At 47.6% G+C, this 25,002-nt stretch overlaps 1 protein-coding gene across 3 annotated transcripts in view; it reads left to right on the top strand.

Annotated features, from left to right (window-relative positions):
• Window positions 1-25,002, top strand: part of smg1 (SMG1 nonsense mediated mRNA decay associated PI3K related kinase) — a 167,830-nt gene that overhangs the window by 66,322 nt on the left and 76,506 nt on the right. For all 3 annotated transcript variants that reach the window (XM_090197766.1, XM_090197768.1, XM_090197767.1), the window contains 3 exons: window positions 16,402-16,540; window positions 20,664-20,912; window positions 23,411-23,591. In XM_090197766.1, coding sequence (XP_090053892.1) covers window positions 16,402-16,540; window positions 20,664-20,912; window positions 23,411-23,591 — 569 coding nt within the window. The remainder of the gene's footprint in view (window positions 1-16,401; window positions 16,541-20,663; window positions 20,913-23,410; window positions 23,592-25,002) is intronic.

Consider the following 25,002-nt stretch of genomic DNA (forward strand, 5'->3'; position numbering starts at 1 on the left):
TGACGTGATGCGTTCTGTGGTAGAAGCTGATAACATGACGTGATGCGTTCTGTGGTAGAAGCTGATAACATGAATACAGACGTGATGCGTTCTGTGGTAGAAGCTGATAACATGACGTGATGCGTTCTGTGGTAGAAGCTGATAACATGACGTGGTGCGTTCTGTGGTAGAAGCTGATAACATGAATACAGACGTGATGCGTTCTGTGGTAGAAGCTGATAACATGACGTGATGCGTTCTATGGTAGAAGCTGATAACATGACGTGGTGCGTTCTGTGGTAGAAGCTGATAACATGAATACAGACGTGATGCGTTCTGTGGTAGAAGCTGATAACATGACGTGGTGCGTTCTGTGGTAGAAGCTGATAACATGACGTGATGCGTTCTGTGGTAGAAGCTGATAACATGAATACAGACGTGATGCGTTCTGTGGTAGAAGCTGATAACATGACGTGATGCGTTCTGTGGTAGAAGCTGATAACATGACGTGATGCGTTCTGTGGTAGAAGCTGATAACATGACGTGGTGCGTTCTGTGGTAGAAGCTGATAACATGAATACAGACGTGATGCGTTCTGTGGTAGAAGCTGATAACATGACGTGATGCGTTCTGTGGTAGAAGCTGATAACATGAATACAGACGTGATGCGTTCTGTGGTAGAAGCTGATAACATGACGTGATGCGTTCTGTGGTAGAAGCTGATAACATGAATACAGACGTGATGCGTTCTGTGGTAGAAGCTGATAACATGACGTGGTGCGTTCTGTGGTAGAAGCTGATAACATGAATACAGACGTGGTGCGTTCTGTGGTAGAAGCTGATAACATGACGTGATGCGTTCTGTGGTAGAAGCTGATAACATGACGTGATGCGTTCTGTGGTAGAAGCTGATAACATGACGTGATGCGTTCTGTGGTAGAAGCTGATAACATGACGTGATGCGTTCTGTGGTAGAAGCTGATAACATGAATACAGACGTGATGCGTTCTGTGGTAGAAGCTGATAACATGACGTGGTGCGTTCTGTGGTAGAAGCTGATAACATGACGTGATGCGTTCTGTGGTAGAAGCTGATAACATGACGTGATGCGTTCTGTGGTAGAAGCTGATAACATGACGTGATGCGTTCTGTGGTAGAAGCTGATAACATGAATACAGACTTGGTGCGTTCTGTGGTAGAAGCTGATAACATGACGTGATGCGTTCTGTGGTAGAAGCTGATAACATGACGTGATGCGTTCTGTGGTAGAAGCTGATAACATGAATACAGACGTGATGCGTTCTGTGGTAGAAGCTGATAACATGACTACAGACTTGGTGCGTTCTGTGGTAGAAGCTGATAACATGACGTGGTGCGTTCTGTGGTAGAAGCTGATAACATGACGTGGTGCGTTCTGTGGTAGAAGCTGATAACATGACGTGGTGCGTTCTGTGGTAGAAGCTGATAACATGACGTGGTGCGTTCTGTGGTAGAAGCTGATAACATGACGTGGTGCGTTCTGTGGTAGAAGCTGATAACATGACGTGGTGCGTTCTGTGGTAGAAGCTGATAACATGAATACAGACTTGGTGCGTTCTGTGGTAGAAGCTGATAACATGAACACAGACGTGATGCGTTCTGTGGTAGAAGCTGATAACATGAACACAGACGTGATGCGTTCTGTGGTAGAAGCTGATAACATGACGTGATGCGTTCTGTGGTAGAAGCTGATAACATGACGTGATGCGTTCTGTGGTAGAAGCTGATAACATGAATACAGACGTGATGCGTTCTGTGGTAGAAGCTGATAACATGACGTGATGCGTTCTGTGGTAGAAGCTGATAACATGACGTGGTGCGTTCTGTGGTAGAAGCTGATAACATGAATACAGACGTGATGCGTTCTGTGGTAGAAGCTGATAACATGACGTGATGCGTTCTATGGTAGAAGCTGATAACATGACGTGGTGCGTTCTGTGGTAGAAGCTGATAACATGAATACAGACGTGATGCGTTCTGTGGTAGAAGCTGATAACATGACGTGGTGCGTTCTGTGGTAGAAGCTGATAACATGACGTGATGCGTTCTGTGGTAGAAGCTGATAACATGAATACAGACGTGATGCGTTCTGTGGTAGAAGCTGATAACATGACGTGATGCGTTCTGTGGTAGAAGCTGATAACATGACGTGATGCGTTCTGTGGTAGAAGCTGATAACATGACGTGATGCGTTCTGTGGTAGAAGCTGATAACATGACGTGATGCGTTCTGTGGTAGAAGCTGATAACATGAATACAGACGTGATGCGTTCTGTGGTAGAAGCTGATAACATGACGTGATGCGTTCTGTGGTAGAAGCTGATAACATGACGTGATGCGTTCTGTGGTAGAAGCTGATAACATGACGTGATGCGTTCTGTGGTAGAAGCTGATAACATGACGTGATGCGTTCTGTGGTAGAAGCTGATAACATGACGTGATGCGTTCTGTGGTAGAAGCTGATAACATGAATACAGACGTGATGCGTTCTGTGGTAGAAGCTGATAACATGACGTGATGCGTTCTGTGGTAGAAGCTGATAACATGACGTGATGCGTTCTGTGGTAGAAGCTGATAACATGACGTGATGCGTTCTGTGGTAGAAGCTGATAACATGAATACAGACTTGGTGCGTTCTGTGGTAGAAGCTGATAACATGACGTGATGCGTTCTGTGGTAGAAGCTGATAACATGACGTGATGCGTTCTGTGGTAGAAGCTGATAACATGAATACAGACGTGATGCGTTCTGTGGTAGAAGCTGATAACATGACTACAGACTTGGTGCGTTCTGTGGTAGAAGCTGATAACATGACGTGGTGCGTTCTGTGGTAGAAGCTGATAACATGACGTGGTGCGTTCTGTGGTAGAAGCTGATAACATGACGTGGTGCGTTCTGTGGTAGAAGCTGATAACATGACGTGGTGCGTTCTGTGGTAGAAGCTGATAACATGACGTGGTGCGTTCTGTGGTAGAAGCTGATAACATGACGTGGTGCGTTCTGTGGTAGAAGCTGATAACATGACGTGGTGCGTTCTGTGGTAGAAGCTGATAACATGACGTGGTGCGTTCTGTGGTAGAAGCTGATAACATGAATACAGACGTGGTGCGTTCTGTTGTAGAAGCTGATAACATGACGTGATGCGTTCTGTGGTAGAAGCTGATAAAATGAACACAGACGTGATGCGTTCTGTGGTAGAAGCTGATAACATGACGTGATGCGTTCTGTGGTAGAAGCTGATAACATGACGTGATGCGTTCTGTGGTAGAAGCTGATAACATGACGTGATGCGTTCTGTGGTAGAAGCTGATAACATGACGTGGTGCGTTCTGTGGTAGAAGCTGATAACATGAATACAGACGTGATGCGTTCTGTGGTAGAAGCTGATAACATGACGTGATGCGTTCTGTGGTAGAAGCTGATAACATGAATACAGACGTGATGCGTTCTGTGGTAGAAGCTGATAACATGACGTGATGCGTTCTGTGGTAGAAGCTGATAACATGAATACAGACGTGATGCGTTCTGTGGTAGAAGCTGATAACATGACGTGGTGCGTTCTGTGGTAGAAGCTGATAACATGAATACAGACGTGGTGCGTTCTGTGGTAGAAGCTGATAACATGACGTGATGCGTTCTGTGGTAGAAGCTGATAACATGACGTGATGCGTTCTGTGGTAGAAGCTGATAACATGACGTGATGCGTTCTGTGGTAGAAGCTGATAACATGACGTGATGCGTTCTGTGGTAGAAGCTGATAACATGAATACAGACGTGATGCGTTCTGTGGTAGAAGCTGATAACATGACGTGGTGCGTTCTGTGGTAGAAGCTGATAACATGACGTGATGCGTTCTGTGGTAGAAGCTGATAACATGACGTGATGCGTTCTGTGGTAGAAGCTGATAACATGACGTGATGCGTTCTGTGGTAGAAGCTGATAACATGAATACAGACTTGGTGCGTTCTGTGGTAGAAGCTGATAACATGACGTGATGCGTTCTGTGGTAGAAGCTGATAACATGACGTGATGCGTTCTGTGGTAGAAGCTGATAACATGAATACAGACGTGATGCGTTCTGTGGTAGAAGCTGATAACATGACTACAGACTTGGTGCGTTCTGTGGTAGAAGCTGATAACATGACGTGGTGCGTTCTGTGGTAGAAGCTGATAACATGACGTGGTGCGTTCTGTGGTAGAAGCTGATAACATGACGTGGTGCGTTCTGTGGTAGAAGCTGATAACATGACGTGGTGCGTTCTGTGGTAGAAGCTGATAACATGACCTGGTGCGTTCTGTGGTAGAAGCTGATAACATGACGTGGTGCGTTCTGTGGTAGAAGCTGATAACATGAATACAGACTTGGTGCGTTCTGTGGTAGAAGCTGATAACATGACGTGATGCGTTCTGTGGTAGAAGCTGATAACATGAACACAGACGTGATGCGTTCTGTGGTAGAAGCTGATAACATGAACACAGACGTGATGCGTTCTGTGGTAGAAGCTGATAACATGACGTGATGCGTTCTGTGGTAGAAGCTGATAACATGACGTGATGCGTTCTGTGGTAGAAGCTGATAACATGAATACAGACGTGATGCGTTCTGTGGTAGAAGCTGATAACATGACGTGATGCGTTCTGTGGTAGAAGCTGATAACATGACGTGGTGCGTTCTGTGGTAGAAGCTGATAACATGAATACAGACGTGATGCGTTCTGTGGTAGAAGCTGATAACATGACGTGATGCGTTCTATGGTAGAAGCTGATAACATGACGTGGTGCGTTCTGTGGTAGAAGCTGATAACATGAATACAGACGTGATGCGTTCTGTGGTAGAAGCTGATAACATGACGTGGTGCGTTCTGTGGTAGAAGCTGATAACATGACGTGATGCGTTCTGTGGTAGAAGCTGATAACATGAATACAGACGTGATGCGTTCTGTGGTAGAAGCTGATAACATGACGTGATGCGTTCTGTGGTAGAAGCTGATAACATGACGTGATGCGTTCTGTGGTAGAAGCTGATAACATGACGTGATGCGTTCTGTGGTAGAAGCTGATAACATGACGTGATGCGTTCTGTGGTAGAAGCTGATAACATGAATACAGACGTGATGCGTTCTGTGGTAGAAGCTGATAACATGACGCGTTCTGTGGTAGAAGCTGATAACATGACGTGATGCGTTCTGTGGTAGAAGCTGATAACATGACGTGATGCGTTCTGTGGTAGAAGCTGATAACATGACGTGATGCGTTCTGTGGTAGAAGCTGATAACATGACGTGATGCGTTCTGTGGTAGAAGCTGATAACATGACGTGATGCGTTCTGTGGTAGAAGCTGATAACATGAATACAGACGTGATGCGTTCTGTGGTAGAAGCTGATAACATGACGTGATGCGTTCTGTGGTAGAAGCTGATAACATGACGTGATGCGTTCTGTGGTAGAAGCTGATAACATGAATACAGACTTGGTGCGTTCTGTGGTAGAAGCTGATAACATGACTACAGACTTGGTGCGTTCTGTGGTAGAAGCTGATAACATGACGTGGTGCGTTCTGTGGTAGAAGCTGATAACATGACGTGGTGCGTTCTGTGGTAGAAGCTGATAACATGACGTGGTGCGTTCTGTGGTAGAAGCTGATAACATGACGTGGTGCGTTCTGTGGTAGAAGCTGATAACATGACGTGGTGCGTTCTGTGGTAGAAGCTGATAACATGACGTGGTGCGTTCTGTGGTAGAAGCTGATAACATGACGTGGTGCGTTCTGTGGTAGAAGCTGATAACATGAATACAGACTTGGTGCGTTCTGTGGTAGAAGCTGATAACATGACGTGATGCGTTCTGTGGTAGAAGCTGATAACATGAACACAGACGTGATGCGTTCTGTGGTAGAAGCTGATAACATGAACACAGACGTGATGCGTTCTGTGGTAGAAGCTGATAACATGACGTGATGCGTTCTGTGGTAGAAGCTGATAACATGACGTGATGCGTTCTGTGGTAGAAGCTGATAACATGAATACAGACGTGATGCGTTCTGTGGTAGAAGCTGATAACATGACGTGATGCGTTCTGTGGTAGAAGCTGATAACATGACGTGGTGCGTTCTGTGGTAGAAGCTGATAACATGAATACAGACGTGATGCGTTCTGTGGTAGAAGCTGATAACATGACGTGATGCGTTCTATGGTAGAAGCTGATAACATGACGTGGTGCGTTCTGTGGTAGAAGCTGATAACATGAATACAGACGTGATGCGTTCTGTGGTAGAAGCTGATAACATGACGTGGTGCGTTCTGTGGTAGAAGCTGATAACATGACGTGATGCGTTCTGTGGTAGAAGCTGATAACATGAATACAGACGTGATGCGTTCTGTGGTAGAAGCTGATAACATGACGTGATGCGTTCTGTGGTAGAAGCTGATAACATGACGTGATGCGTTCTGTGGTAGAAGCTGATAACATGACGTGATGCGTTCTGTGGTAGAAGCTGATAACATGACGTGATGCGTTCTGTGGTAGAAGCTGATAACATGAATACAGACGTGATGCGTTCTGTGGTAGAAGCTGATAACATGAATACAGACTTGGTGCGTTCTGTGGTAGAAGCTGATAACATGACGTGATGCGTTCTGTGGTAGAAGCTGATAACATGACGTGACGCGTTCTGTGGTAGAAGCTGATAACATGACGTGATGCGTTCTGTGGTAGAAGCTGATAACATGACGTGATGCGTTCTGTGGTAGAAGCTGATAACATGAATACAGACGTGATGCGTTCTGTGGTAGAAGCTGATAACATGAATACAGACGTGATGCGTTCTGTGGTAGATGCTGATAACATGAATACAGACGTGATGCGTTCTGTGGTAGAAGCTGATAACATGAATACAGACGTGATGCGTTCTGTGGTAGAAGCTGATAACATGACGTGATGCGTTCTGTGGTAGAAGCTGATAACATGACGTGGTGCGTTCTGTGGTAGAAGCTGATAACATGACGTGATGCGTTCTGTGGTAGAAGCTGATAACATGACGTGATGCGTTCTGTGGTAGAAGCTGATAACAACATCAATACAGACGTGATGCGTTCTGTGGTAGAAGCTGATAACATGACGTGATGCGTTCTGTGGTAGAAGCTGATAACAACATCAATACAGACGTGATGCGTTCTGTGGTAGAAGCTGATAACATGACGTGGTGCGTTCTGTGGTAGAAGCTGATAACATGACGTGATGCGTTCTGTGGTAGAAGCTGATAACAACATCAATACAGACGTGATGCGTTCTGTGGTAGAAGCTGATAACATGACGTGATGCGTTCTGTGGTAGAAGCTGATAACATGAACACAGACGTGATGCGTTCTGTGGTAGAAGCTGATAACATGACGTGATGCGTTCTGTGGTAGAAGCTGATAACATGACGTGGTGCGTTCTGTGGTAGAAGCTGATAACATGACGTGATGCGTTCTGTGGTAGAAGCTGATAACATGACGTGATGCGTTCTGTGGTAGAAGCTGATAACATGAATACAGACGTGATGCGTTCTGTGGTAGAAGCTGATAACATGACGTGATGCGTTCTGTGGTAGAAGCTGATAACATGACGTGATGCGTTCTGTGGTAGAAGCTGATAACATGACGTGGTGCGTTCTGTGGTAGAAGCTGATAACATGACGTGGTGCGTTCTGTGGTAGAAGCTGATAACATGACGTGGTGCGTTCTGTGGTAGAAGCTGATAACATGACGTGGTGCGTTCTGTGGTAGAAGCTGATAACATGAATACAGACTTGGTGCGTTCTGTGGTAGAAGCTGATAACATGAACACAGACGTGATGCGTTCTGTGGTAGAAGCTGATAACATGAATACAGACGTGATGCGTTCTGTGGTAGAAGCTGATAACATGACGTGATGCGTTCTGTGGTAGAAGCTGATAACATGACGTGGTGCGTTCTGTGGTAGAAGCTGATAACATGAATACAGACGTGATGCGTTCTGTGGTAGAAGCTGATAACATGACGTGATGCGTTCTATGGTAGAAGCTGATAACATGACGTGGTGCGTTCTGTGGTAGAAGCTGATAACATGAATACAGACGTGATGCGTTCTGTGGTAGAAGCTGATAACATGACGTGGTGCGTTCTGTGGTAGAAGCTGATAACATGACGTGATGCGTTCTGTGGTAGAAGCTGATAACATGAATACAGACGTGATGCGTTCTGTGGTAGAAGCTGATAACATGACGTGATGCGTTCTGTGGTAGAAGCTGATAACATGACGTGATGCGTTCTGTGGTAGAAGCTGATAACATGACGTGATGCGTTCTGTGGTAGAAGCTGATAACATGACGTGATGCGTTCTGTGGTAGAAGCTGATAACATGAATACAGACGTGATGCGTTCTGTGGTAGAAGCTGATAACATGAATACAGACTTGGTGCGTTCTGTGGTAGAAGCTGATAACATGACGTGATGCGTTCTGTGGTAGAAGCTGATAACATGACGTGACGCGTTCTGTGGTAGAAGCTGATAACATGACGTGATGCGTTCTGTGGTAGAAGCTGATAACATGACGTGATGCGTTCTGTGGTAGAAGCTGATAACATGAATACAGACGTGATGCGTTCTGTGGTAGAAGCTGATAACATGAATACAGACGTGATGCGTTCTGTGGTAGATGCTGATAACATGAATACAGACGTGATGCGTTCTGTGGTAGAAGCTGATAACATGAATACAGACGTGATGCGTTCTGTGGTAGAAGCTGATAACATGACGTGATGCGTTCTGTGGTAGAAGCTGATAACATGACGTGGTGCGTTCTGTGGTAGAAGCTGATAACATGACGTGATGCGTTCTGTGGTAGAAGCTGATAACATGACGTGATGCGTTCTGTGGTAGAAGCTGATAACAACATCAATACAGACGTGATGCGTTCTGTGGTAGAAGCTGATAACATGACGTGATGCGTTCTGTGGTAGAAGCTGATAACAACATCAATACAGACGTGATGCGTTCTGTGGTAGAAGCTGATAACATGACGTGGTGCGTTCTGTGGTAGAAGCTGATAACATGACGTGATGCGTTCTGTGGTAGAAGCTGATAACAACATCAATACAGACGTGATGCGTTCTGTGGTAGAAGCTGATAACATGACGTGATGCGTTCTGTGGTAGAAGCTGATAACATGAACACAGACGTGATGCGTTCTGTGGTAGAAGCTGATAACATGACGTGATGCGTTCTGTGGTAGAAGCTGATAACATGACGTGGTGCGTTCTGTGGTAGAAGCTGATAACATGACGTGATGCGTTCTGTGGTAGAAGCTGATAACATGACGTGATGCGTTCTGTGGTAGAAGCTGATAACATGAATACAGACGTGATGCGTTCTGTGGTAGAAGCTGATAACATGACGTGATGCGTTCTGTGGTAGAAGCTGATAACATGACGTGATGCGTTCTGTGGTAGAAGCTGATAACATGACGTGGTGCGTTCTGTGGTAGAAGCTGATAACATGACGTGGTGCGTTCTGTGGTAGAAGCTGATAACATGACGTGGTGCGTTCTGTGGTAGAAGCTGATAACATGACGTGGTGCATTCTGTGGTAGAAGCTGATAACATGAATACAGACTTGGTGCGTTCTGTGGTAGAAGCTGATAACATGAACACAGACGTGATGCGTTCTGTGGTAGAAGCTGATAACATGAACACAGACGTGATGCGTTCTGTGGTAGAAGCTGATAACATGACGTGATGCGTTCTGTGGTAGAAGCTGATAACATGACGTGATGCGTTCTGTGGTAGAAGCTGATAACATGAATACAGACGTGATGCGTTCTGTGGTAGAAGCTGATAACATGACGTGATGCGTTCTGTGGTAGAAGCTGATAACATGACGTGGTGCGTTCTGTGGTAGAAGCTGATAACATGAATACAGACGTGATGCGTTCTGTGGTAGAAGCTGATAACATGACGTGATGCGTTCTATGGTAGAAGCTGATAACATGACGTGGTGCGTTCTGTGGTAGAAGCTGATAACATGAATACAGACGTGATGCGTTCTGTGGTAGAAGCTGATAACATGACGTGGTGCGTTCTGTGGTAGAAGCTGATAACATGACGTGATGCGTTCTGTGGTAGAAGCTGATAACATGAATACAGACGTGATGCGTTCTGTGGTAGAAGCTGATAACATGACGTGATGCGTTCTGTGGTAGAAGCTGATAACATGACGTGATGCGTTCTGTGGTAGAAGCTGATAACATGACGTGATGCGTTCTGTGGTAGAAGCTGATAACATGACGTGATGCGTTCTGTGGTAGAAGCTGATAACATGAATACAGACGTGATGCGTTCTGTGGTAGAAGCTGATAACATGACGTGATGCGTTCTGTGGTAGAAGCTGATAACATGACGTGATGCGTTCTGTGGTAGAAGCTGATAACATGACGTGATGCGTTCTGTGGTAGAAGCTGATAACATGACGTGATGCGTTCTGTGGTAGAAGCTGATAACATGACGTGATGCGTTCTGTGGTAGAAGCTGATAACATGAATACAGACGTGATGCGTTCTGTGGTAGAAGCTGATAACATGACGTGATGCGTTCTGTGGTAGAAGCTGATAACATGACGTGATGCGTTCTGTGGTAGAAGCTGATAACATGACGTGATGCGTTCTGTGGTAGAAGCTGATAACATGAATACAGACTTGGTGCGTTCTGTGGTAGAAGCTGATAACATGACGTGATGCGTTCTGTGGTAGAAGCTGATAACATGACGTGATGCGTTCTGTGGTAGAAGCTGATAACATGAATACAGACGTGATGCGTTCTGTGGTAGAAGCTGATAACATGACTACAGACTTGGTGCGTTCTGTGGTAGAAGCTGATAACATGACGTGGTGCGTTCTGTGGTAGAAGCTGATAACATGACGTGGTGCGTTCTGTGGTAGAAGCTGATAACATGACGTGGTGCGTTCTGTGGTAGAAGCTGATAACATGACGTGGTGCGTTCTGTGGTAGAAGCTGATAACATGACGTGGTGCGTTCTGTGGTAGAAGCTGATAACATGACGTGGTGCGTTCTGTGGTAGAAGCTGATAACATGACGTGGTACGTTCTGTGGTAGAAGCTGATAACATGACGTGGTGCGTTCTGTGGTAGAAGCTGATAACATGAATACAGACGTGGTGCGTTCTGTGGTAGAAGCTGATAACATGACGTGATGCGTTCTGTGGTAGAAGCTGATAACATGAACACAGACGTGATGCGTTCTGTGGTAGAAGCTGATAACATGACGTGATGCGTTCTGTGGTAGAAGCTGATAACATGACGTGATGCGTTCTGTGGTAGAAGCTGATAACATGACGTGATGCGTTCTGTGGTAGAAGCTGATAACATGACGTGGTGCGTTCTGTGGTAGAAGCTGATAACATGAATACAGACGTGATGCGTTCTGTGGTAGAAGCTGATAACATGACGTGATGCGTTCTGTGGTAGAAGCTGATAACATGAATACAGACGTGATGCGTTCTGTGGTAGAAGCTGATAACATGACGTGATGCGTTCTGTGGTAGAAGCTGATAACATGAATACAGACGTGATGCGTTCTGTGGTAGAAGCTGATAACATGACGTGGTGCGTTCTGTGGTAGAAGCTGATAACATGAATACAGACGTGGTGCGTTCTGTGGTAGAAGCTGATAACATGACGTGATGCGTTCTGTGGTAGAAGCTGATAACATGACGTGATGCGTTCTGTGGTAGAAGCTGATAACATGACGTGATGCGTTCTGTGGTAGAAGCTGATAACATGACGTGATGCGTTCTGTGGTAGAAGCTGATAACATGAATACAGACGTGATGCGTTCTGTGGTAGAAGCTGATAACATGACGTGGTGCGTTCTGTGGTAGAAGCTGATAACATGACGTGATGCGTTCTGTGGTAGAAGCTGATAACATGACGTGATGCGTTCTGTGGTAGAAGCTGATAACATGACGTGATGCGTTCTGTGGTAGAAGCTGATAACATGAATACAGACTTGGTGCGTTCTGTGGTAGAAGCTGATAACATGACGTGATGCGTTCTGTGGTAGAAGCTGATAACATGACGTGATGCGTTCTGTGGTAGAAGCTGATAACATGAATACAGACGTGATGCGTTCTGTGGTAGAAGCTGATAACATGACTACAGACTTGGTGCGTTCTGTGGTAGAAGCTGATAACATGACGTGGTGCGTTCTGTGGTAGAAGCTGATAACATGACGTGGTGCGTTCTGTGGTAGAAGCTGATAACATGACGTGGTGCGTTCTGTGGTAGAAGCTGATAACATGACGTGGTGCGTTCTGTGGTAGAAGCTGATAACATGACCTGGTGCGTTCTGTGGTAGAAGCTGATAACATGACGTGGTGCGTTCTGTGGTAGAAGCTGATAACATGACGTGATGCGTTCTGTGGTAGAAGCTGATAACATGAACACAGACGTGATGCGTTCTGTGGTAGAAGCTGATAACATGAACACAGACGTGATGCGTTCTGTGGTAGAAGCTGATAACATGACGTGATGCGTTCTGTGGTAGAAGCTGATAACATGACGTGATGCGTTCTGTGGTAGAAGCTGATAACATGAATACAGACGTGATGCGTTCTGTGGTAGAAGCTGATAACATGACGTGATGCGTTCTGTGGTAGAAGCTGATAACATGACGTGGTGCGTTCTGTGGTAGAAGCTGATAACATGAATACAGACGTGATGCGTTCTGTGGTAGAAGCTGATAACATGACGTGATGCGTTCTATGGTAGAAGCTGATAACATGACGTGGTGCGTTCTGTGGTAGAAGCTGATAACATGAATACAGACGTGATGCGTTCTGTGGTAGAAGCTGATAACATGATGTGGTGCGTTCTGTGGTAGAAGCTGATAACATGACGTGATGCGTTCTGTGGTAGAAGCTGATAACATGAATACAGACGTGATGCGTTCTGTGGTAGAAGCTGATAACATGACGTGATGCGTTCTGTGGTAGAAGCTGATAACATGACGTGATGCGTTCTGTGGTAGAAGCTGATAACATGACGTGATGCGTTCTGTGGTAGAAGCTGATAACATGACGTGATGCGTTCTGTGGTAGAAGCTGATAACATGAATACAGACGTGATGCGTTCTGTGGTAGAAGCTGATAACATGACGTGATGCGTTCTGTGGTAGAAGCTGATAACATGACGTGATGCGTTCTGTGGTAGAAGCTGATAACATGACGTGATGCGTTCTGTGGTAGAAGCTGATAACATGACGTGATGCGTTCTGTGGTAGAAGCTGATAACATGACGTGATGCGTTCTGTGGTAGAAGCTGATAACATGAATACAGACGTGATGCGTTCTGTGGTAGAAGCTGATAACATGACGTGGTGCGTTCTGTGGTAGAAGCTGATAACATGACGTGATGCGTTCTGTGGTAGAAGCTGATAACATGACGTGATGCGTTCTGTGGTAGAAGCTGATAACATGACGTGATGCGTTCTGTGGTAGAAGCTGATAACATGAATACAGACTTGGTGCGTTCTGTGGTAGAAGCTGATAACATGACGTGATGCGTTCTGTGGTAGAAGCTGATAACATGACGTGATGCGTTCTGTGGTAGAAGCTGATAACATGAATACAGACGTGATGCGTTCTGTGGTAGAAGCTGATAACATGACTACAGACTTGGTGCGTTCTGTGGTAGAAGCTGATAACATGACGTGGTGCGTTCTGTGGTAGAAGCTGATAACATGACGTGGTGCGTTCTGTGGTAGAAGCTGATAACATGACGTGGTGCGTTCTGTGGTAGAAGCTGATAACATGACGTGGTGCGTTCTGTGGTAGAAGCTGATAACATGACCTGGTGCGTTCTGTGGTAGAAGCTGATAACATGACGTGGTGCGTTCTGTGGTAGAAGCTGATAACATGACGTGGTGCGTTCTGTGGTAGAAGCTGATAACATGACGTGGTGCGTTCTGTGGTAGAAGCTGATAACATGAATACAGACTTGGTGCGTTCTGTGGTAGAAGCTGATAACATGACGTGATGCGTTCTGTGGTAGAAGCTGATAACATGAACACAGACGTGATGCGTTCTGTGGTAGAAGCTGATAACATGAACACAGACGTGATGCGTTCTGTGGTAGAAGCTGATAACATGACGTGATGCGTTCTGTGGTAGAAGCTGATAACATGACGTGATGCGTTCTGTGGTAGAAGCTGATAACATGAATACAGACGTGATGCGTTCTGTGGTAGAAGCTGATAACATGACGTGATGCGTTCTGTGGTAGAAGCTGATAACATGACGTGGTGCGTTCTGTGGTAGAAGCTGATAACATGAATACAGACGTGATGCGTTCTGTGGTAGAAGCTGATAACATGACGTGATGCGTTCTATGGTAGAAGCTGATAACATGACGTGGTGCGTTCTGTGGTAGAAGCTGATAACATGAATACAGACGTGATGCGTTCTGTGGTAGAAGCTGATAACATGACGTGGTGCGTTCTGTGGTAGAAGCTGATAACATGACGTGATGCGTTCTGTGGTAGAAGCTGATAACATGAATACAGACGTGATGCGTTCTGTGGTAGAAGCTGATAACATGACGTGATGCGTTCTGTGGTAGAAGCTGATAACATGACGTGATGCGTTCTGTGGTAGAAGCTGATAACATGACGTGATGCGTTCTGTGGTAGAAGCTGATAACATGACGTGATGCGTTCTGTGGTAGAAGCTGATAACATGAATACAGACGTGATGCGTTCTGTGGTAGAAGCTGATAACATGAATACAGACTTGGTGCGTTCTGTGGTAGAAGCTGATAACATGACGTGATGCGTTCTGTGGTAGAAGCTGATAACATGACGTGACGCGTTCTGTGGTAGAAGCTGATAACATGACGTGATGCGTTCTGTGGTAGAAGCTGATAACATGACGTGATTCGTTCTGTGGTAGAAGCTGATAACATGAATACAGACGTGATGCGTTCTGTGGTAGAAGCTGATAACATGAATACAGACGTGATGCGTTCTGTGGTAGATGCTGATAACATGAATACAGACGTGATGCGTTCTGTGGTAGAAGCTGATAACATGAATACAGACGTGATGCGTTCTGTGGTAGAAGCTGATAACATGACGTGATGCGTTCTGTGGTAGAAGCTGATAACATGACGTGGTGCGTTCTGTGGTAGAAGCTGATAACATGACGTGATGCGTTCTGTGGTAGAAGCTGATAACATGACGTGATGCGTTCTGTGGTAGAAGCTGATAACAACATCAATACAGACGTGATGCGTTCTGTGGTAGAAGCTGATAACATGACGTGATGCGTTCTGTGGTAGAAGCTGATAACAACATCAATACAGACGTGATGCGTTCTGTGGTAGAAGCTGATAACATGACGTGGTGCGTTCTGTGGTAGAAGCTGATAACATGACGTGATGCGTTCTGTGGTAGAAGCTGATAACAACATCAATACAGACGTGATGCGTTCTGTGGTAGAAGCTGATAACATGACGTGATGCGTTCTGTGGTAGAAGCTGATAACATGAACACAGACGTGATGCGTTCTGTGGTAGAAGCTGATAACATGACGTGATGCGTTCTGTGGTAGAAGCTGATAACATGACGTGGTGCGTTCTGTGGTAGAAGCTGATAACATGACGTGATGCGTTCTGTGGTAGAAGCTGATAACATGACGTGATGCGTTCTGTGGTAGAAGCTGATAACATGACGTGATGCGTTCTGTGGTATTAAGCCGTTGCTGATTTAAACATTATTTTTAAAATTCTTATGCAATGTTGACATTCCTCTTTCTCCTCTCTCCTCCATCTCCCTCTCCTTTCTCCTCTCTCTCCTCCCATCTCCCTCTCGTTTCCCCTCTCTCTCCTCCCGTCTCCCTCTCTCCTCCCGTCTCCCTCTCCTATCTCTCCTCCCGTCACCCTCTCCTCTCTCTCCTCCCGTCTCCCTCTCCTCTCTCTCCTCCCGTCTCCCTCTCCTCTCTCTCCTCCCGTCTCCCTCTCCTCTCTCTCCTCCCGTCTCCCTCTCCTCTCTCTCCTCCCGTCTCCCTCTCCTCTCTCTCCTCCCGTCTCCCTCTCCTCCCATCTCCCTCTCCTCCCATCTCCCTCTCCTCCCATCTCCCTCTCCTCCCATCTCCCTCTCCTCTCTCTCCTCCCATCTCCCTCTCCTCTCTCTCCTCCCATCTCCCTCTCCTCTCTCTCCTCCCATCTCCCTCTCCTCTCTCTCCTCCCATCTCCCTCTCCTCTCTCTCCTCCCATCTCCCTCTCCTCTCTCTCCTCCCATCTCCCTCTCCTCTCTCTCCTCCCATCTCCCTCTCATCTCCTCCCTCCATCCCTCCAGTCAAGGTGAAGGTGTGCCCTTGCTCCCGGGAGAGAAGAAGGAGATCGAGGAGCTTCTCCCAGAATGCACCAGTGAGGAGGACAAGGAGAACATCTTCAGCATCCTGGGTCAGGCCATGTGTCGACCTGCTGGAATACAGGTGTGTGTGTGCTCATGAGGAATGAATTAGTAACTATTGTTTTAGTATGTACACATCTCGTACTTTCTCCCAGTGTTCTGAACAGATCATAGTTCATCCAGGATGGAAGTTTAGAACTGAGTCTACATGGAACTGAATAACTCAGGGGCTTGGTATGTGTCTGTCTTTTTCTATGTATCTCTCTACCTCTTAGTCTTTATAGTCTTGGTTCCTGACTGTCTCTACCTCCTTTAGACTCTATAGTCTTGGTTCCTGACTGTCTCTACCTCTTTTAGTCTCTCTAGTCTTGATTCCTGACTGTCTCTACCTCTTTTAGTCTCTATAGTCTTGATTCCTGAATGTCTCTACCTCCTTTTAGTCTCTCTAGTCTTGATTCCTGACTGTCTCTACCTCTTTTAGTCTCTATAGTCTTGATTCCTGACTGTCTCTACCTCTTTTAGACTCTATAGTCTTGATTCCTGACTGTCTCTACCTCTTTTAGACTCTATAGTCTTGATTCCTGACTGTCTCTACCTCTTTTAGACTCTATAGTCTTGATTCCTGACTGTCTCTACCTCTTTTAGACTCTATAGTCTTGATTCCTGACTGTCTCTACCTCTTTTAGTCTCTATAGTCTTGATTCCTGACTGTCTCTACCTCTTTTAGACTCTATAGTCTTGATTCCTGACTGTCTCTACCTCTTTTAGACTCTATAGTCTTGATTCCTGACTGTCTCTACCTCTTTTAGTCTCTCTAGTCTTGATTCCTGACTGTCTCTACCTCTTTTAGACTCTATAGTCTTGATTCCTGACTGTCTCTACCTCCTTTTAGTCTCTCTATAGTCTTTCCTTGATTCCTGACTGTCTCTACCTCTTTTAGTCTCTATAGTCTTGATTCCTGACTGTCTCTACCTCTTTTAGACTCTATAGTCTTGATTCCTGACTGTCTCTACCTCCTTTTAGTCTCTCTATAGTCTTTCCTTGATTCCTGACTGTCTCTACCTCTTTTAGACTCTATAGTCTTGATTCCTGACTGTCTCTACCTCTTTTAGTCTCTCTAGTCTTGATTCCTGACTGTCTCTACCTCTTTTAGACTCTATAGTCTTGATTCCTGACTGTCTCTACCTCCTTTTAGTCTCTCTATAGTCTTTCCTTGATTCCTGACTGTCTCTACCTCTTTTAGTCTCTCTAGTCTTGATTCCTGACTGTCTCTACCTCTTTTAGTCTCTCTAGTCTTGATTCCTGACTGTCTCTACCTCCTTTTAGTCTCTCTAGTCTTGATTCCTGACTGTCTCTACCTCTTTTAGTCTCTCTAGTCTTGATTCCTGACTGTCTCTACCTCTTTTAGACTATATAGTCTTGATTCCTGACTGTCTCTACCTCTTTTAGTCTCTCTAGTCTTGATTCCTGACTGTCTCTACCTCCTTTTAGTCTCTCTAGTCTTGATTCCTGACTGTCTCTACCTCTTTTAGTCTCTCTAGTCTTGATTCCTGACTGTCTCTACCTCTTTTAGTCTCTCTAGTCTTGATTCCTGACTGTCTCTACCTCTTTTAGACTCTATAGTCTTGATTCCTGACTGTCTCTACCTCCTTTTAGTCTCTCTAGTCTTGATTCCTGACTGTCTCTACCTCTTTTAGTCTCTCTAGTCTTGATTCCTGACTGTCTCTACCTCTTTTAGACTCTATAGTCTTGATTCCTGACTGTCTCTACCTCTTTTAGTCTCTCTAGTCTTGATTCCTGACTGTCTCTACCTCCTTTTAGTCTCTCTAGTCTTGATTCCTGACTGTCTCTACCTCTTTTAGTCTCTATAGTCTTGATTCCTGACTGTCTCTACCTCTTTTAGTCTCTCTAGTCTTGATTCCTGACTGTCTCTACCTCCTTTTAGTCTCTCTTGTCTTGATTCCGGACTCTATAGTCTTTCCTTGATTCCTGACAGTCTCTCTACCTCTTTTAGTCTCTCTAGTCTTGATTCCTGACTGTCTCTACCTCTTTTAGACTCTATAGTCTTGATTCCTGACTGTCTCTACCTCTTTTAGTCTCTCTAGTCTTGATTCCTGACTGTCTCTACCTCTTTTAGTCTCTCTAGTCTTGATTCCTGACTGTCTCTACCTCTTAGTCTCTCTAGTCTTGATTCCGGACTCTATAGTCTTTCCTTGATTCCCGACTGTCTCTACCTCTTTTAGACTCTATAGTCTTGATTCCTGACTGTCTCTACCTCTTTTAGTCTCTCTAGTCTTGATTCCTGACTGTCTCTACCTCTTAGTCTCTCTAGTCTTGATTCCGGACTCTATAGTCTTTCCTTGATTCCCGACTGTCTCTACCTCTTTTAGTCTCTCTAGTCTTGATTCCGGACTCTATAGTCTTTCCTTGATTCCCGACTGTCTCTACCTCTTTTAGACTCTATAGTCTTGATTCCTGACTGTCTCTACCTCTTTTAGTCTCTCTAGTCTTGATTCCTGACTGTCTCTACCTCTTTTAGACTCTATAGTCTTGATTCCTGACTGTCTCTACCTCTTTTAGTCTCTCTAGTCTTGATTCCTGACTGTCTCTACCTCCTTTTAGTCTCTCTAGTCTTGATTCCTGACTGTCTCTACCTCCTTTTAGTCTCTCTAGTCTTGATTCCTGACTGTCTCTACCTCTTTTAGTCTCTATAGTCTTGATTCCTGACTGTCTCTACCTCTTTTAGTCTCTCTAGTCTTGATTCCTGACTGTCTCTACCTCCTTTTAGTCTCTCTTGTCTTGATTCCGGACTCTATAGTCTTTCCTTGATTCCTGACAGTCTCTCTACCTCTTTTAGTCTCTCTAGTCTTGATTCCTGACTGTCTCTACCTCTTTTAGACTCTATAGTCTTGATTCCTGACTGTCTCTACCTCTTTTAGTCTCTCTAGTCTTGATTCCTGACTGTCTCTACCTCTTTTAGTCTCTCTAGTCTTGATTCCTGACTGTCTCTACCTCTTTTAGTCTCTCTAGTCTTGATTCCTGACTGTCTCTACCTCTTAGTCTCTCTAGTCTTGATTCCGGACTCTATAGTCTTTCCTTGATTCCCGACTGTCTCTACCTCTTTTAGACTCTATAGTCTTGATTCCTGACTGTCTCTACCTCTTTTAGTCTCTCTAGTCTTGATTCCTGACTGTCTCTACCTCTTAGTCTCTCTAGTCTTGATTCCGGACTCTATAGTCTTTCCTTGATTCCCGACTGTCTCTACCTCTTTTAGTCTCTCTAGTCTTGATTCCGGACTCTATAGTCTTTCCTTGATTCCCGACTGTCTCTACCTCTTTTAGACTCTATAGTCTTGATTCCTGACTGTCTCTACCTCTTTTAGACTCTATAGTCTTTCCTTGATTCCTGACAGTCTCTCTACCTCCTTTATACTCGAGGATCACCCAACCTGATAGACTGTAACTGTAATTATGATCCTCGTCACAAAAAGTATAATGAAAAATAAAGATAACCATCTTGGCGTTAACTGGAGCGGGGAGTTTAGAAGACTGAGCGATGAAGAATGAATGAGTGTCAGGTATTGGCAATGGAGGCAATGCTTCTAAAATGCCTCGATTTTTAGATTTTTATCAGTTTTGAAAATCTGAAATTATGTATTTGCTGTAAAGAAATCTAATAAGCACCTTTACAAAGTCTGAACCAGCCAACAGCGTTCAGACAAACCCCTCCAAGAATAAAGGCTGTTGGTGTTCCTTCTGTTTACATGTTAGTGACGTTTACCAGGTTGAATGGAAAGTTGTCAGGAAAGTATTCCAACCCTGCATAGACTTGGTACAATTCTACAATTACGATCAGACTCACAAATAGCGCGGGTACGAATATGCGGGGGGGGGGAGAACCCCAATTTGGCGCGTGCTACATCTCCAATTTGCCGCGCGGCTCTTGGCAGGTCTGGGTTTGGGATTCACCATCTGCCTGCTCATAACTCTCTCTCTCTCTCTCTCCCCCACCCCCCTTCTCTCTCTCTCCCCCACCACCTTTCTCTCTCTCTCCCCCACCACCTCTCTCTCTCCCCCCTTCTCTCTCTCCCCCCTTCTCTCTCTCCCCCCTTCTCTCTCTCCCCCCTTCTCTCTCTCCCCCCCCTTCTCTCTCTCCCCCACCCCACCCTCTCTCTCTCTCCCCCACGCCCCCCTCTCTCCCTCCAGGATGAGGACATGGCCCTGCAGCAGGAGGATGAGGAGGAGGATGACATGGTGGATGTCATCTGGAGACAGCTGCTGTCTGCCTGTCCCTGGCTGGAGGAGCAGGGGGAGGTGGAGGGGGTCCAGGGTGGGGGTAGTGGGGTGATGGAGGGTCTGATCCGGGTCTGGAGGAGGGTGGTGGACAGGATCTTCAGTCTCTACAGGGTCTCCTGCGGTGCCTACTTCACCTTCCTTAAACTCAACGCTGGACAGGTGGGTGGAACTCACTCTCTCTCCAGGGGGGACTGGGACTGGCAGGGGGGACTGGGAGGGGGGACTGGGACTGGCAGGGGGGACTGGGACTGGCAGGGGGGACTGGCAGGGGGGACTGGGAGGGGGGACTGGGAGGGGGGACTGGGACTGGCGGGGGGGACTGGGACTGGCGGGGGGGACTGGGACTGGCAGGGGGGGACTGGGACTGGCAGGGGGTACTGGCAGGGGAGACTGGGACTGGCAGGGGGGACTGGGACTGGCAGGGGGTACTGGGACTGGCAGGGGGGACTGGGACTGGCAGGGGGTACTGGCAGGGGAGACTGGGACTGGCAGGGGGGACTGGGACTGGCAGGGGGTACTGACAGTGGAGACTGGGACTGGCAGGGGGGACTGGGACTGGCAGGGTGTACTGGGACTGGCAGGGGGGACTGGGACTGGCAGGGGGGACTGGGACTGGCAGGGGGTACTGGCAGGGGAGACTGGGACTGGCAGGGGGGACTGGGACTGGCAGGGGGGACTGGGACTGGCAGGGGGGACTGGGACTGGCAGGGGGGACTGGGACTGGCAGGGGAGACTGGGACTGGCAGGGGGTACTGGGACTGGCAGGGGAGACTGGTACTGGCAGGGGGTACTGGGACTGGCAGGGGGGACTGGTACTGGCAGGGGGGACTGGGACTGGCAGGGGGGACTGGGACTGGCAGGGGGGGGACTGGGACTGGCAGGGGGGGACTGGTACTGGCAGGGGGGGGACTGGTACTGGCAGGGGGGGGACTGGTACTGGCAGGGGGGGGACTGGTACTGGCAGGGGGGGGACTGGGACTGGCAGGGGGGGACTGGGACTGGCAGGGGGGGACTGGGACTGGCAGGGAGTACTGGGACTGGCAGGGGGGACTGGGACTGGCAGGGGGTACTGGGACTAGCAGGGGGGACTGGCAGGGGGTACTGGCAGGCGGGACTGGGACTGGCAGGGGGTACTGGGGCTGGTTAGTCAGGGACTTTTTCCATGGGAATTTTCCATTGGGTGTTCTTTTTAGTCCAGGATGAAGCTTAATTTGTGTCTGGGAGCCCTACGGGTTCTGGCCAGTTAATGTGTCTGGGAGCCCTACGGGTTCTGGCCAGTTAATGTGTCTGGGAGCCCTACGAGTTCTGGCTAGTTAATGTGTCTGGGAGCCCTACGGGTTCTGGCCAGTTAATGTGTCTGGGAGCCCTACGGGTTCTGGCCAGTTAATCTGTCTGGGAGCCCTACGGGTTCTGGCCAGTTAATGTGTCTGGGAGCCCTACGGGTTCTGGCCAGTTAATGTTTCTGGGAGCCCTACAAGTTCTGGCCAGTTAATCTGTCTGGGAGCCCTACGAGTTCTGGCCAGTTAATCTGTCTGGGAGCCCTACGAGTTCTGGCCAGTTAATCTGTCTGGGAGCCCTACGAGTTCTGGCCAGTTAATCTGTCTGGGAGCCCTCGAGTTCTGGCCAGTTAATCTGTCTGGGAGCCCTCGAGTTCTGTCCAGTTAATCTGTCTGGGAGCCCTACGGGTTCTGGCCAGTTAATGTGTCTGGGAGCCCTACGGGTTCTGGCCAGTTAATGTTTCTGGGAGCCCTACAAGTTCTGGCCAGTTAATCTGTCTGGGAGCCCTACGAGTTCTGGCCAGTTAATCTGTCTGGGAGCCCTACGAGTTCTGGCCAGTTAATCTGTCTGGGAGCCCTACGAGTTCTGGCCAGTTAATCTGTCTGGGAGCCCTCGTTCTGGCCAGTTAATCTGTCTGGGAGCCCTCGAGTTCTGTCCAGTTAATCTGTCTGGGAGCCCTACGAGTTCTGGCCAGTTAATCTGTCTGGGAGCCCTACGAGTTCTGGCCAGTTAATCTGTCTGGGAGCCCTCGAGTTCTGGCCAGTTAATCTGTCTGGGAGCCCTACGAGTTCTGTCCAGTTAATCTGTCTGGGAGCCCTACGAGTTCTGGCCAGTTAATCTGTCTGGGAGCCCTACGGGTTCTGGCCAGTTAATCTGTCTGGGAGCCCTACGGGTTCTGGCCAGTTAATCTGTCTGGGAGCCCTACGAGTTCTGGCCAGTTAATCTGTCTGGGAGCCCTACGAGTTCTGGCCAGTTAATCTGTCTGGGAGCCCTACGGGTTCTGGCCAGTTAATCTGTCTGGGAGCCCTACGGGTTCTGGCCAGTTAATCTGTCTGGGAGCCCTACGGGTTCTGGCCAGTTAATCTGTCTGGGAGCCCTACGAGTTCTGGCCAGTTAATCTGTCTGGGAGCCCTACGAGTTCTGGCCAGTTAATCTGTCTGGGAGCCCTACGAGTTCTGTCTACAAGATGAATGTTAAAGTAGAATTGATGTTTCCCGGTATTGCTATTCACTTGACTGTTTCTATTCATCTAGAACTTGTGGAAGTTTGGGATGTTGTAGGAAGATGCCTTCTCTTATAGCCTTGTCCCTTTCCCTGTATCTCTCCCATCCACCCATCTCTTCCTCCATCCCTCCATGTCTCTCCTCTTCCTCCCTCAGGTTCCCATCGATGAGGATGACCCCAAGCTGCTGCTGACCAATCAGAACAGCAAGCAGAGTAATGACGATATCATCGTCATGGCGACGCTGCGGTTGCTACGGCTGCTGGTGAAGCACGCCGGGGAGCTGAGGGAGGGGCTTGAGCTTGGGCTCGCCTCAACCCCCACCGCCCCCTGGAGAGGTAACACACAGACCCCCACTGGCCCCTAGAGAGTTAACACACTGACCCCCACTGGCCCCTAGAGAGTTAACACACTGACCCCCACTGGCCCCTAGAGAGGTAACACACTGACCCCCACTGGCCCCTAGAGAGGTAACACACTGACCCCCACTGGCCCCTAGAGAGGTAACACACTGACCCCCACTGGCCCCTAGAGAGGTAACACACTGACCCCCACTGGCCCCTAGAGAGGTAACACACTGACCCCCACTGGCCCCTAGAGAGGTAACACACTGACCCCCACTGGCCCCTAGAGGTAACACACTGACCCCCACTGGCCCCTAGAGAGGTAACACACTGACCCCCACTGGCCCCTAGAGAGGTAACACACTGACCCCCAGAGAGGTAACACACTGACCCCCACTGGCCCCTAGAGCGGTAACACACTGACCCCCACTGGTCCCTGGAGAGTTAAAACACACTGACCCCCACTGGCCCCTAGAGGTAACACACTGACCTCCACTGGCCCCTGGAGAGGTAAAACGCACTGACCCTTAGAGAGGTAGCACACAGACCCCCACTGGCCCCTGGAGTGGTAACACACACACCCCCACTGGCCCCTGGAGTGGTAACACACTGACCCCCACTGGCCCCTGGAGAGGTAACACACACTGACCCCCACTGGCCCCTGGAGAGGTAAAACACACCGACCCCCACTGGCCCCTAGAGAGGTAACACACATAGACCCCCACTGGCCCCTGGAGAGGTAAAACACACCCACCCCCACTGGCCCCTAGAGAGGTAACACACATAGACCCCCACTGTCCCCTGGAGAGGTAAAACACACCGACCCCCACTGGCCCCTAGAGAGGTAACACACATAGACCCCCACTGTCCCCTGGAGAGGTAACACACTCAGACCCAGAGGGAGCTCTATATTTCTCTGAAGGCTCCTGTTAGACTCTAGAAAGGAATGAATATTTAATTAACTGACATTCTAGTGTCAGACCTAGAACACATTATGGAGAGATCATCTCCAGTTAGTTGAGACCTTTGTCAGACCTAGAACACATTATGGAGAGATCATCTCCAGTTAGTTGAGACCTTTGTCAGACCTAGAACACATTATGGAGAGATCATCTCCAGTTAGTTGAGACCTTTGTCAGACCTAGAACACATTATGGAGAGATCATCTCCAGTTAGTTGAGACCTTTGTCAGACCTAGAACACATTATGGAGAGATCATCTCCAGTTAGTTGAGACCTTTGCTCCTCTCCTGTCTCCTGCTAATTCAACCCGTCTCCCCCCGACCCAGCTGTTCTCTCTCCTGTCTCCTGCTAATTCAACCCCCCCCCCCCCCCCCCACCCAGCTGTTCTCTCTCCTGTCTCCTGCTAATTCAACCCGTCTCCCCCCCACCCAGCTGTTCTCTCT

The sequence above is a fragment of the Oncorhynchus mykiss genome, chromosome 13, assembly GCF_057628025.1.
Source record: "Oncorhynchus mykiss isolate SJ-2025 chromosome 13, ASM5762802v1, whole genome shotgun sequence".
NCBI lineage: Eukaryota > Metazoa > Chordata > Actinopteri > Salmoniformes > Salmonidae > Oncorhynchus > Oncorhynchus mykiss.